At 34.8% G+C, this 15,668-nt stretch overlaps 1 protein-coding gene across 4 annotated transcripts in view; it reads right to left on the bottom strand.

Annotated features, from left to right (window-relative positions):
* The window catches only part of LOC150100469 (5'-AMP-activated protein kinase subunit gamma-1-like), an 855,293-nt gene that overhangs the window by 768,250 nt on the left and 71,375 nt on the right, over positions 1-15,668 (bottom strand). Inside the window, exon 1 of one of the 4 annotated variants that reach the window (XM_090402491.1) lies at positions 7,934-8,283. The exons of 2 other annotated variants lie outside the window; for them this stretch is intronic. Coding sequence is in view for 1 of the 2 variants with exons in the window: in XM_090402488.1 (XP_090258614.1) it covers positions 2,049-2,075 (27 nt within the window). In the remaining variant the exon portion in view is untranslated. Of the gene's footprint in view, positions 1-2,048; positions 2,180-7,933; positions 8,284-15,668 lie in introns of those variants that run through there. One more of the 4 variants, XM_090402488.1, reaches the window with a different exon arrangement.

Genomic DNA, 15,668 nt, shown 5'->3' with positions numbered 1-15,668 from the left:
CTCGGATAAACTGGAGAGAAAAACCCTGCTGTCAACGCCCAAGACCGGCTAACTTGGCTATGTCTGAGAAAAATCCTTAAGCTCCTCACGTCGGCCACTAGGCTATTGGCCGAGCGAACTTTTAAATGTAAGATGATTACATTAGCTACTAAGTTGGCGCGTTTTGGAATGCCTGTTATTATTTAACTGCCTTCTATACTGAAATTATCTGTGACACTTGGGCGAAAGTTTTTTTACGATAAATATTGTAAAATTTATTATAAAATTGTATTATAAAATTTAATTTACAATAAATAAGCTATTTTCGTGAGTTTCCTCCTTTTTAATATTTATTATCATGATGCAACACACGATATTCCATCATCAACCCAATTTTTCTAATCTCTCCGTAGGTTGTATTTGACAAAAAGAGAGATCAAACTCTAGAAACTGTTCGCTTTCCAATTTCGGTATTAGCGCTAATCACAGTACGGGATAATTGGTAATATTAATAACTGAACAGACCACACAAATGGCACCCATTTGCTAATTGTATTTTAATATTATTTCAATACATTGCGTAACACTCATTAGGCTACCTGGGGGAACTGGAGTCATCTTAAATTTCCCTGAATTAGTTTGAATCAATCAGAACCTACTCGGATTACAGAGCTGTTCCTCTCTGCACTTAGAGTACAAAAAGATGCAACGTAATTAACGTTCACATAAGAAAGAGAAAAAGAAAAGCTCATATCCAGATTATTTACGTGGACTGTTTATCCAGATTGCGCAAGCTTCCAAATATTTTCGTGATAAGAATCCTACACAAGATTCTGTGACAATAGCTAAAAAAAAAAAAAAAATTAGAGATAAATTTCAATATGTCAAACAATTCGCCTGTATAGCAAAATAAACTGTGTAATTATTTGTGGAAAACTGCTATTCTACAGTAATTTATTAGCACTTCTGCGAACACTAATAACCCAAACAGTAGATCACGTTCGCAAACTTCCCAATTCCATTGTCAATAATTGCAGATAACTGCGTGAACTGTTTTATTTATGCGCTCCACACAACGCACAAATAAAAATAAGACAGCTCGAAATAGAATTATTTTCTGTTGGTGGTGTAATGTCGTTCCTCTCAACAAATTCGACCCATAAACACAGCACTTGGAGAAAGTGTTATAATATTTTTTTTTATACAATGAAATATCCAGAAGCCTCATACTAAAGTTTATAGAAATACTTTGGCAGAGTACCAATGATCGATATCTCTAAATATGCTAACTGCGAGGAAAATACAGTTGGGAAAAGAAAAAAAAAATCAAAACAATGTTTCTCGAAGATTCGTTTTTACTGTTCTGTAAAGTATAACAGAGAGCTGTATGGAAGACATCACATGCATTTTTACACTACAAACCTAATGTCGACGGATGCTGCTGAGATGAATAGAAAGATAAACAAATAAAAGAAGTCTCATATACAAGGATTTTTCTCCTAGATATAAAAGAAATACAATTCGCTGCAATATCACTCAAAAGCTCTTCCAGGAAATGGAACGCATTAGAAGCATTTATCGCAAGGTTTTATTTCAGATCTTTTACTTTCACGATTGCGAACCACTCTTAAAGCTCAAAGGAATAAATTCCTTCTAAACAATTGTATTTTAAAACCAACACCCTAAAAATATGTGACATTAGATTGCAAGTTTTGATAAAACTGCATGTTAAAAGTTCTAAAAGTATCAAAATCCACTCGCGGAGAATTTTTTTTTTTTTTTTTTTTTACTGCCTTGAACAAAAACATTGTATTATAGAACAAAAAGAGACTTATCTTATTTAATAAATAACAGAAGACAAATTATAGCTAAATAAATACAACGGATTTAACAAGTACTGTAATCTGTCCGATATCTATAATGGACACTTCAGTGCTTGTCTTGTTTTAAAAAAACAGATTAAATGGAAGTGAAACTTTTCCAGACTTCAAATAATCAGATTAATAATTTAACTACGGTTTAAGAAATACTCTATTTCAGATCCATGAACAAACCAATGAACCACTCACCATATTTGAGTTTGGCCCAACTAACATAAACTTCTGAAGCGGGCAGTAATTCTGAAACTGTATAATGGCAGCCACCGTTCTTTGAACCCTTATCTGCTCATCCACTCAAAATACACACATGCATACAAGCATCACAGAGAGAAAGAACATTGCATCACTTTGTAACAAGTAAGAGAAACTCACCCGTTTTTAACCTATGACCTCCGTCGAGTAATACTTTTAAATGAAAAAGGTGAACTTCGATCCTAGGAACAGGAAATGAATATCCTTCAATAGCACATGTGGAAGAGTTACGTGAAGAGGCTGATGATGATGTAAGAATATGCTCGTCACTAATGCGACACTGAACTGTACTAAAAAATTATGGACAGTCTAAATCAGTGATGCGCAACGTACGGCAGGCAGGACGGATGTAGTTCACCAGATGGTTTTAATTGACACATCTGATCTCTAATAATAAGCAGCTGCTTACAGCGACTTTTCACCAATTTTCTAAATTTTTAAATAAAAAATCAGACTTCCGTTGGAAGTTTATATGTGTCCATGTAGACATGTCTAAAAGTAAGCATGAAAAATCAGTTTCGATTCCGGTTTCCAAACCTTAAAAAAAATTTAAGGTTTCGTTTAAGTGTTTTTCGGCGATTTAGAAAAACTACGTTCACAAAAACCTTGGGATTCACGCTTTTTTATGATTATATGCACACAAACTTCCCGATGATGTGAAGAAGGTAAAGTTTTTTTTTTTTGTTTTTTTACAGGATGATCTTAAAGTAATGGAAGAATAAACAAAGCATGCAAGCATATAAGATAAGAGTGATAACAAAGCATGCAAATATGATATTTGGTAAAAAAAAAAAAAAAAAAAGTGAGATGGATATTAGTTCAGTAAACAGGATTAAGAATAGTTAATGAACACATGTATTTGGACATAAACCTTACTGGTAGGAAAAAGGAAATTATAAACTTATTATACAAGCCTCTGGTTTGATCAATATGGCGTTACTCATCCAATTATCGTTACAAATTCATATTTCACTTTAAAATTTAAAAAAAAAAAAAGCAAGACGTTTGAGAAAGATATATGACTGAATATTCACGAACCACGCTATGCTCTAACTCTCGTGTTACGTATGATAGATTGTGCCTTTTTTTATTTTATTTTTTTAATGTGAATCCCATGCATTGGCAGTTTGTAAATATTTAGTACCTCTAGGTGGGCTAAAGGTTATATGATCCAGAAACTCCTGCTTTAGAACTAAAGATTAATTTTTTCAAGCCACTTTAATAAGGCCACGAATAAACAGGGTGGTCTCACACTGCAAATTGCAATCCATCTACCACCTCAAGATTTTTGAACCCACAGCCTGCTATCCCCAATCCAGCAATGAGTTTCCAGCATTGAATACGTAATCAGTCTGGGACTGACTAATTATTCATTTTAATTTTCGTCCATTGCAATTCGACAAAAGACTACGCTACAGTGACACGTGTTCTCAGAACTCAGTTTTTGCATCGCGCACTGACAGACAAAGTAGACAAGTTAATCCCCTCAGAGAGGTTAATTAGAGTAATGTAAAGCGAAGTTATTTGGTCACAAGTGACCATAAGTCTATTACGTAAGTTAAGAAGAAGATAAATGAAACATATAAATAATTTACCAACAATGAATCTGGATAAAGACAATAATGAGGGCTCCAATACGAAAAAAATGAACATTGCTGGTTCAAATGAATCACTTTAAAGGGGAGGGGTTATAAAGACTTTTGGAAAGGTAAGAAATAAATAGAAAGGAAATCACTGTATTTGATTGCAAAAGGACTTTAGTTTTAAGCGTTCAAAAAAAAAAATAATAAAATCTAATCTGCAATAACTCGTCACGACGCATCCTACTCTTCTGAATGCTCTCGCTGACCTTCTTAATTGAATTCAGAATTAATATTTTCAGAGGTCGATGCAAAACTCATTTATATTCATTACAGAGTACAGTGGGGGGGGGGGGGGGTTGACGCAATTGAGGCAGCTTGCGATTGCGACGTTTCCTGTTCTTCTGACCTTCACGATTATTGACGCTAAGTGAAGAGAGGGAAAAAATCAGAAAATAAATGACTGACGCTTCCGTTCTTTGACGATAACAAAAAAAGAAACCCGATGGACAACCCCCTGAAAGCAGCCACTCTAAGATAATACAATCTTGCTATGAAAGCATAAGAAAACAAAATTATTGTTTATTTTGTAGATTACGGACTCGCTTCGCTGGTTTATATATCGGATGTGTCAATAGTAATACCGAAAGAAATATCTGGCGCACATTTATTCTTCTTCAAGTATTGTTCCGTTCGCATCTTTGTGTTTCAATTACAGTTCCTACCATTGTATTGTTACTCTTCAGGGAGGGGTTCGTGTATTATTTTCTTAGAAGAAACCAATGGCACCAGTCTGTCATCACAAATACAATAATATTCAAAAATTCATTCAAAGATATATATATATATATATATATATATATATATATATATATTCTTTGATAGATTTGTACATTATATTAAAATTACGAGGACGTACCACTAATGATCACAGATTGTTACTAAAGATCAATTATTAAAATCAGTCTGCTAAGTCTAAAACAAATGTTAGTAACTTGTACGGTGCTTATCTCTTACAGTAAGAGGTAAGGACCGTATCTCTTACAGATGAGGATGATGATAGGGATCATTCGTAGGATCCAGCAAATCTGCAGCTTCGGGGCATCTTAAAAAAATAAGAAAGAAAAAAAACACAGGGGAGGGGTGGGGGAAATAATAAATAGTCACTTTACTGAAAGGAGGAAAAGTTGTTCTGTTCCCTCTACCTGAGGGCTGACTATGATTACAGGTGTCGGATGAAAATGATCAGGGATAGCGAAGCACTTAATGCATTATGCTGTCTGAGGACAATCTTAATTCTAGTTTATTTTGAAAGAAAATATCTACACAAATACCATTTCGATACGAAAGAATTCTCTTTAATGTACGAACTGAGTTGAAATTTACTCTGATTATTATATGAGAATCGCAGTTGTTGTTCTCCCTTATATTACGAGTTGCAATACCACTGTTGGTCGTATTGTAAACTCCAGTCGAGATGGCTCTTCAACGCTGCAACTTGATGTTAGATAGAACGGCCCAGGAGACAGATTTGTCCACCGTCAGATCAAGCTGACTTAAAGTGAATGGTTGAGTAATCAGCAAACTGTGTACACTCAGTTACGGTTCATTTTCATCACTTAAAGAAGCAAGTTATCTGTCGGTATTATCGTGTGGTATATTATTGGTATAGCTTCGTGATCTTGTCGGATTGTTCACTTTGATCGAACGGAACCTCCTAAATAGGATCATTTCGTCTGCAGTCGAACATATAAAACTTATTTTGTATACAGTTGCTTTCTAGTAAGGTGGCGCTGCTTTAAACTGCAGTGACATCTGGATCAATGCTTTCTTGATTGATGAATTGAACCAAAAACGTTCTTAGAAAAGTAGTTTCTTTCTGCCCCTTTTAAACGAAATGATCCGCCTATGTCGAAGAACTAATATCAAAACCACCAATGTATTTATTTAGTCTCGTATCAAAGTGCAACGATTGTGTATGTTTGAAATATCTCACTCTTTGCTGTGCCTCAACTATGTAACGCTTTTTTTTTTTATGCGAAAACATTTTCACTGCCGTGCTGGATGTAGGAGAGAAAGATGGCAAGCCTTCTTGCGGCCAACATTACTCCTCTTGTTAACTAGCATTTCTTTGCTTTGTACGGCTTTGCCGTAAAGCTAAATAGAATTTATAAAAATAATTGGGTAACAAAAAAAAAAAAAAAAACGGATGTTTTAATTTTAAAAGAGCATCCGAAAGAAAAAAAAAATTCTGGGCATTCATGCTGTGATGTATGAGCTTTTTACTTTTCGATTTTTTTCAATAAACAGGCCAGCAAAATGAGAAAGAAAACTTTATTTCGCTTATTGTATCACAATAAGTTCTGTTATTTAATTTTTTTTTTTTTTAAATGGCATTTTTCTTTTTAAATTGCAAAATAAATAATGGAAATCCAAGTTTGAAATTAGACTGACATAAGTCTTTTGGAGCAATTCTTCAAGAACTGTTACTTTAATATTATATATATTTTATATAACTTCTTTTATTGAAATGCATATTTTTTTAAATAAAATTGAATTACTATTATATTTAATCCATTTAACTTCGTTTTATTAAGCCTGTTTTCGTTTCCGTCCGTATATGTACACGTGTCATTCAAATTATGAAACATTGCAAACATATACTCAAGCAGATATATCTGGTTCGTCTTTCGAACACCTACCAATGGACCTTCTGTGAGTAAACCCTCGCTTACATTTACCTTACACACTCGGTTATTTTCACATTTTAAATAACTAACATAAATGATGCCGTATTTCTTTCAGATTCATTTCGCCAAAAACATAAAATTGGACTCGTGCCAAAGTAAAGAAAAAATATACATGAATGAAAAATAACATAAATAAAACACAAAACCTAATTTATTCTCGTGTAGCGTTTGTTTTTAAGTCTTTCTGTAACAGGGATTAACAACGAGCCTGAAACACAAAAACAAAAAAGGTGGCATGGAAGACAGAGATCAACAACGCACATGGTATGAGAGTGTGGCATCTGCTACACATGTGTCACATTTAAGAGAAACACACCAATAGCAAGAAAGGGATTGTATTACACGTCGGAGAACAAACATCTAAAGAAGTACTACAGATGATCATGCATAAACATACAAAACCTGCAGTGACTTGATAATTAGGATGACACACGATTCTGAGCACAGCACGTATCAAAAGAAATATATTTACCAGTCCTTCCACTACACACCCACAACTGGCCTGGATATTGATTGGACACCTGACAGCCAGAGTAACGTTTCCAGAGCTAGGTGTATTGTTTACATGCGTACAGTTACAGCTTGTTTTCGTTAAAAGCCTATGCAGGTCGGGACAGTGAAGAGGAATGAAATATCAGATGTCTGTTATCAGATGAATCTCGCATAACCTACTTATTCTGTGAGCTAGCAGTGACATAACTAAGGGCGATACATACGTGTCGCAAACTCGTTATGGCATGTTGGCGACAGTCTGAGGAGGTGGGGGACGTCTTCCTCTCCTTTCCACGAAACATTACCCTGTTTTTTATGACTATTAAATAATTCAATGAGTTTATGTAACCTAAACTATTAGGGGGGGGGGGGGTCTACCTTTAACGACTTTAGCAAAATGTACTCTCGAACTAGGACTTCTATAGGATTTTAACTCGCATGCAGAATTATTGCACACACAAATGGAGAGGAGGTGGTGGAATGGAAAGCACTTATTTCTTTACAGCGCAATGGTGATACCAGCAACGCTACTGTTGCAGGATCCTGACTCGAGAAACAAAGTGACGCAAATATGTTTATTAGATATGTTTATTTATTTTTCTTATACCGCAAAAGGACCTCAAGCCTCTGCAAAAACTCTTTTTAACAATAAATCAAACGTTTACAATAAATCAATTACTTTTACTTGTTGCTTTACGACTAATAAATTACATCATTAAAAAACCACACGTGCAACTTCTACTTTGCAACATCTAGTAGAGGTCGCTACAATCGCCATTTCGTCTGCCACACGGGGAAAAAAATGTACTAGCAATGTTTTTGCCCTTGGCAAGGTAACGAGAAAAATAACAACTAAGTAATCTAGCAACTATTTTTAAGTTATAAGATGTGTTTTTTTTTTTCTATTTCTAGAAATTATCAATATTATTAACTCCGATTTAATAAAAAGCTTCAAATGCAATCGATTTCAACTGTAGCGAAAACGAATGTAATATCTTACGTTCGATAATAGATGAAAAGGATAGTGGAACAAGTCGATAGAACTGCAACGAACGGTTATTCACCCTCCACGTTTATTGATCACGACACTGCACACTAGTCGTAGTATGTCAACAAATCCATGTGAAACACACAACTTTAACAGCTCATCCACTGGAAATCCAAAAGGCAATACTTTCCTAGAAACCTGGTAACAATAAGCGCATGCTAGGGGTAACGTAGACACGAGGCATTCGCACAACAAATAGTCGCACGTGAGTCACAACGCTCCATTACGTTCTGCAAAGTAAGAAAGCTCGCGATTGGTCGACGCGAGCCTGGGAGTTCTGTAAATTGGTATCAGTACATTTTTCATCATATTATCTGTCAATTGGCGGGGGTAAATCGCCTCAGGTGTTGATGAAAAATCATTCAGTATCGCAAAGAAAATAAAAAACCAGGTGGGTATTTAGAGTGAAAAGAATAAAAATAAAAATATTGCACTACGTGTACTTTAAACGGGTCATGTCAAATGAGACACCACTGCGTACATAAATGACAGTATGGCATCTGTTTTCTGTTGGCCAGAATAATGTATTGTGATATATACGAGTTTCGGCTGATGTACACGCAGGTGCCAAGACCAGTGATTCCGGCAAAGATGGATTTTTTGTATTTGAAAATTACCTTTGAATGGCCTCCATGTATTTTCCGTGTGCATCTCATAGTTGGAGGTGTTATACTTCACGACCAATAATAAATAAGTAAAAAAAAAAAAAAAACGTACGGTCTAACCGTCTAGTTTTGAAAGTAGTATCCGATATTCTATGCAAGGCCGTGTATTACCATAAAATGAGTGAATATTATCTAAAATATACCTAAACCAGAAATCGTTGAGCTATATGTTCGTCCCTCCCCCTACATTTGCAGGCCGGATAAAAGAGGCCACATGTCAAATATTTAAAAGTTATAAATCAACAAAAGTTATAAAGCAAACTGTTAAATAAAATAAGTTCTATCCCCCTACCTAGACAAATATGCCTTCATAACAATACAAATTGAAAAATTTTGTATAGCTATGGTTTTTATATGACTGAAATTCGGAAAAATATCAAAGATGACTGGGTGTTATTATTATGCATGTTTTTTTTTTTTTTTTTTTTTTTTTTTTTTTGATGGGCCAGCGATGTTTGGGAGAGTAATAAAATAAAGACACACATAAATGATCACATATTTATTCTATAGTAGTTTATTTTTCCATAAAACTGATTCTGAGTATTTTATTTTTTATCCTTTAATTAAAAATGTTTTTTTGTGTGTGTGTGTGTGTGTGTGTGTGTGTGTGTGTGTGTGTGTGTGTGTGTGTGTGTGTGTGTGTGTGTGTGTGTGTGTGTGTGTGTGTGTGTGTGTGTGTGTGTCCGAGTCTAAAAGCGGGACCATCCTCAGCATAATTCTTGAAAATGCAGAGATGTTTTTGTCGATTTTTTTTCTGTGGTAAAACACCAACTATTCCGTATTGCAATAAAGTACAAACCCAAGAATCACAAGGTGCACATAAATTTTCTTGATACACATTTGTTTCAAGTAGTAGATTCTGTGCGAGATACATCTCATCCACTTTTTGTCCAAGTACTTGCATGAGCCACCTACTTAGTTAATCCAAAAAAGACACGTAAGTTTATATATCAACCCCACACAGATGATAGATCTCAAGACCTATAACATGACAGTCCTGGGGGTGCGGGATGATTAGAAAGAAAAACGGAATCTGTTCACGAGTTTCTTGAGATGTTAAGCATTGCATTTATTTTGAAAAATAGTATGGGAAAGAATGTTCTAAAGGACTGGAGTATACGAAATTAAGGAAGGGGTAAGAAGCTGTAAATTTCTAAAGATGGCATCCTACAGCTAACTCGCCTTCAGTGGATGCTCAAGCTCCTTATAAAAGTATCTCGCAACCAAAGAAAATTTGAATTCTGGTCTTCCCATCAGGACAAATGTGACGTCGACCTCGTGAGAACTGGATCAAATGTGTGCGTTCAGTTTTTCGCTGCTTGGATGCACTGGTTTGAAGAGTTGTCTCGAATTCAAGTGAGTGAACTGCGACAACTTTTCGACTGTTTTCACGCAGTGTAGAATCAGTTTTCCAGATAGAAGCGATCCTGCTCGTTATTGGCTGCTGTATTTATATATATATATATATCTCAGGAGGAGATATAAATGTAGAAAGTATTTTACCTTGGGTATAATAAATGTTAAAAAATACCAAGCAATTTTAAACCTGGTTTTACTCCGTTTCCCAAGTAAGCAAACAGACAAACAAGTCAAGTTTGCGCCTGCAAGTGATGCAAGTCTAGCTGATCCTACAGGCAGTGCAAGACCAAGGCAACTCGTGGTAAAAGTGGCATAAGCTCTTATCACTAATCTTAATATTTACCCTTAATGCCAAAACACATCTCCAAGAAGGTGATGTATGATGTTTTGTATTAAAGGCAAGGGGGCCACTACCCAGACTGGTTTCAACCTTTATTGAGGTGTATTTAAGTAAAGACCTCTCTAAAAATTAGGACGATCCCTAGACCACTTCATAGTGGCCGAAAGACCGTCCAACTCAGCGTTGTTCCACCCAGTGACAGACTCACTCTGTCACCGATAAGAACTTCTCAGCGTTGGCTCTACTCAGTGGCAGGCTCACTCCACCACCAGCCAGAGTCATAATCTCAGCGGTGGCCCTACTCAGAGACAGGCAAAAACCTATCCAAGCAGAGCCTCTCAAGGCCAGCCCCCATCAGTGGGAGCCAGGCTAGAAATACCAAGATTTTAGTAATACAGAGCTTATAAGTATTTTACCAGCACAAGTTATCATAAAGTGTTTTAACCTTATTAAATAAAAATCTCAGGAGGAGATATAAATGTAGGAAGTATTTTACCTTGGGTATAATAAATGTTAAAAAATACCAAGCAATTTTAAACCTGGTTAGTGGCCCCCTTACCTTTAATACAAAACATCATATATCCCCTTCTTGGAGATGTGTTTTGGCATTAAGGGTAAATATTAAGATTAGTGATCAGAGCTTATGCCACTTTTACCACGAGTTACCTTGGTCTTGCACTACCTGTAGGATCAGCTAGACTTGCATCACTTGCAGGAGCAAACATGACTTGTTTGTCTGTTTGCTTACTTGGGAAATGGAGTAAAACCAGGTTTAAAATTGCTTGGTATTTTTTAACATTTATTATACCCAAGGTAAAATACTTTCTACATATATATATATATATATATATATACAGGGTGTTCGGGATAAATTTGACAGTTTCGTAAGGAAAAAGAAAATCTTCTTTGTATCTATTAAATTTAATGAATTGACAAAAAAACATTACAGGCAGAGTTAATTACAATACTATCAACAAGATTTACTCAAAATAACCACCATTAGCATCGATCACAGCTTCAATTCTGCTTCGGAACCTCGAACAAGCTGATGCTACAGTCTCCCTGGGAAGGGCCGCAAAAACTGTTTTAATTTTATCCATTAACTGGGCTTTTGTATTACTGGAAGTGCGATTGGTGTCTTTTTCAACTGCGCCCCATACAAAATAATCCATGGGGTTAAGGTCTGGGGAGTTTGGAGGCCAAACATTTGGACTGGTGAAGTCGTAGAAATTTTCAGACAACTATTTTTGACTTTTCCCAGAGGTGTGGCAAGGGGCCGAATCCTGCTGCCATACATACGGCCTACCATTGGCTACCCTTGTTATCCAGGGCTTGACTACAGTTAGCAACTCCACGAACAAAGCCCGAATTCCAATGCCAGGGTTCTTCAACACCTGTTCCTGCAGATTTGCGAGGAATTCTGCTGTACGAACGCAATCAGATCGTCTGCTAGGGATCTTTCTTCTTGCTACATCCTCGTAGTCACCATTGCAAGTCTCTAGTTCATGCCTGATTGTTTTTACTGTATTCAGGGAGCATTGGGCAGCAGTCGTAATATCCTTATTTTGATGGCGGGCACGAATCATCATGATACAAGTTATTCTCTTCCATGATTCAGGTGGGTTCCAGCTATCCATCCTTTCTGACATCTTGTATATGAATGAAGAAGGGTCCAAACTTTTAAATGAAGAGAAGTGTGTGTTAATACATGTAACTTACGGAAAAATATAATTAATTATAAATATGTCAAATTTATCCCGAACACCCTGTATATATATATATATATATATATAATTTCATAAATGGGATCCTGTTATACCCTAGCATTCCACAAGCATCTCTTACGTGTATACATTTCCTTCATAACAAATCTTATCATAATTAAGAGTTTTGGCCTACTGAGATATTCTTTGTTTCATAATATTATAAATAACGACATCGATAAAATATACTCTCTCTCTCTCTCTCTCTCTCTCTCTCTCTCTCTCTCTCCTGGCAAACGCACGCAGAATATGTCGTTACTATGGCAACAAACACCAATTCAGTCAGCCAACTGATATTTAAAAATAGGGGAGAGGGGGACTCTGTTTATGCATGAGAAATCTTTTGTTCTTATGGGACCATGGGATATCTTTGTAGCCCCGTAGTACCAGATATGCTGTGAAGAAAGACAGAAGTTCGATCCTAATCCTTGGAAGATCCTTTCCAGTTCTTCCGATTAGTCGATCTTTGGCTCACGTAAATAGTGTTTTCTTATTAAAAAAAAAAAATTGGATTTTTAACCATGCAACTCGGAAAAATAGTACTGGGAACATGAGTTGGCATCAGTTGTCTGTAATATTCTCGTCTGTCACCTGAGCAGAACTGCACTCAACTTCCAAACAGCAAAGGAGGAAGACCCTCCGCCTACGTAAGTAGGTCATCATCATCATGCGTATCAAGGATTTAGGCCTACTATGGCCTTAGAAGTCATCGTTGAATCGTTCAAGAGGACGTCCTGGTTTTCTTTTTCCTAATGGCTTGTACTTTAAGGCTTGTTTTGGTAATCTTTCTGTTTTCATTCTTCGAACGTGTTCCATCCATTTATGTTTATATTTCTTAATTTTTTCTATTACTGGTTCTTGGTTTAATTCTTTCATAATATTTTCATTTCTTTTGTGATCAAATAGAGTATACGTTGCAGTTTTTCTCATAAACTTCTCTGCTGTTGTTAATCTTTGTCTTTTTGTTTTATTGTCCAGATTTCGCTTCCATACATTAAGACTGGTAGGGCTAATGTATTGTATACGTTTAGCCTGTTTTGTTTTTGAACTAGGTTTGGTTTAAATATAGAGTTAATTACACTTGTTATTTTTAAATATTTTGCAATTTTTACGTTTATATCGTTTTCATTTTCATATGTGATCATACATCCTAGGTAGTTAAATGAATTCACCTATTCTAAGATCTTGTTATCTATTACTATTTTAGTTCTTGCTGGATCTTGTCCTTTAAAGGCCATAGTTTTGATTTTTTTTTCTTGATATTATCACACCATAATCTTTCGCTATCTCATTTAGATCTAAAATAGCTTTCTGTAAGTTATCTTCAGAATTTGTAATTATTATTTGGTCGTCGGCAAAAAAGAAGAGAGTTTAAGTTCACTGTAGAAGAAAGTTTAATTTCTTGATGTAAATTTTTATTCTATTTTATTATTATTTCATTTAAGTAGATATTAAAAAGAGTTGCTGAGAGAGGACATCCCTGTCGGACCCCTTCGTTTATCTCTCTCTCGTATATGATAGCTCGTGATTTAATCTTATTTGTATTTGATTATTTTCATATATACTTATTATAGCTTTTAGGATATTATTTATTATTTGTCTTTCTTTTAATATGTTAAGTAAGATGTTCCTTTTAACTTTGTTGAATGTTTTTTCAAAGTCAAAAAATGCAATTTGTGTTTCTAAATTGTATTCTCTTCTTTTCTCTATTATTAATTTTAGACAAAAGGCTGGGTCTATACATGATCGTCCTTTTCTAAATCCATTCTGTACTTCTAAAATAAAGTTTTCGGAATATTTCATTAGTTTGCTATTTAAAATTCTGCTATATATTTTGTAACAGGAATTTAGTATACTTATACCTCTACAGTTTTTAGGATCATCTCTACTACCTTTTTTAAAGATAGGAATCATAATTGCTTTTTTCCATTCTATTGGTGGGGGGGGGGGTAACCAGTTGAATGCATTTTATTTAAAAATAATAAGAGTCTTTCTTTGAATCTTGTTCCTGCGTATTTATATAGTTCTGAACCTAGCTTATCTTCTCCAGGTGATTTTCCGTTTCTTGTTTCTTTCAGGCTGATTTCTAATTCTTCTTCAGTTACATCCTTTTCATTTTCGTTAATTGTTTGCCAGTTGTCTTTTTTAAAATATTTGTCTGTCCACAGTTCTGTGTAGTAATTTAGAAATTCTTCTAATTTCAATTCGGTGTTTAATTTTATGTTTTCTTTGGTATCTGCATTTAAGTGTTTCAAAATCTTATATATATTGGGTCTTATTTTATATAAATCATGTTCTAAATTAGAAACAAATTTGTTCCATTATTCTCTATGTCTTTTTTTGAATTCTCTTTTAGCTATGGCTCTTATTCTTTTATATTCTATTTCATCTCTTAATCTCTTACTGCTTAACCATTTGTGATAGGCTTCTTTTTTCATTTTGATTATTTCTTTGGTTGTATCATCCCAGATCTTCAGTTTTTTTTTCTTTTATTGAATTTTTTGGTCTTTCCTAAGCTTTCATTTGCTGCTGCATTTACTATCGTTTTTTATATTAAGCCATTCTATTTCTATTTCTTCATTTTGTTTTATTTTATCTAGATATTGGTTAATTCTTTGTTCATATAGCCATTGTACATTTGTGTCATTCAATAGTCTAATTAATACTCACCTACTTACGTAGGTGAGTGTTAATTAGACTATTGAATGACAGTGTAAGACCAAGGATGGTACGGAAGAATTTTTATTTATTGCATTTGTACAACCTACTGCAAATTATATTCTATTGACAATACGGATAAAACATTGCAGTGACTAGCTCTTGATTACATTCTTTAGACTTCATAAAGTACTAAATCTTCATTAGAGATTTTTAATTAAACTTGCATTAGAGAACTTGCCACTTGCTTGGATCAATTTGACATTGGTCAAAACACTGCATGTACTTCCTTTCGCTAAAATTAGTTTAGGGATAGCAAGCAAATGAATACCATTTAACAGGCAAGATTTTATCCCCACTACAAAGATAAAGAACAAACGTGCGCGTGTGCACTTCTATTAACAAAAAATATCCTTTCATAACACATCTTGTATCCACATTCACTGATGTGATGACTTGTATGTTTCTTTCCTTTTTTTTTTTTTTTTTCAGTTCACTTTATTTTTATTGATATTGCAATAAGACTGGGATATCTCGTAGGTCAAAAATTGGCCCTTGCCTTAAGGGTTGTTGCAACTTTTCTTCGGGAACAACTTTTTTTGTTCTTGACTACAGCGACAATCTTTGGCGTGATAAAGAACTGCTTCTCTGTAGCGGGAAGTTTGATGTTTCCCTGCGCCAATAATATGTGATTTGTTTCTATTTCTATAATGCGAGAAACATTAGCAGTTGCAATCGATTAGACCTTCATGCAGCACCTTCTCTCCAGAGAGGGAGTAATGTGTCTTAATCAGTTAAATTATCATAAAAATTATATTTTTCTTATCCTTGGTTTAATATAAATATCGGCGCTTGAACGTGTTCTAGCTGAGTGGACAAACCGAATCAGAATTCATTTTTAA

Source organism: Typopeltis vanoorti, chromosome 13, assembly GCF_054136105.1.
Source record: "Typopeltis vanoorti isolate ZY-2024b chromosome 13, IOZ_Tvanoo_1.0, whole genome shotgun sequence".
Lineage (NCBI taxonomy): Eukaryota > Metazoa > Arthropoda > Arachnida > Uropygi > Thelyphonidae > Typopeltis > Typopeltis vanoorti.
This window is presented reverse-complemented; position numbering and strand designations above follow the sequence as displayed.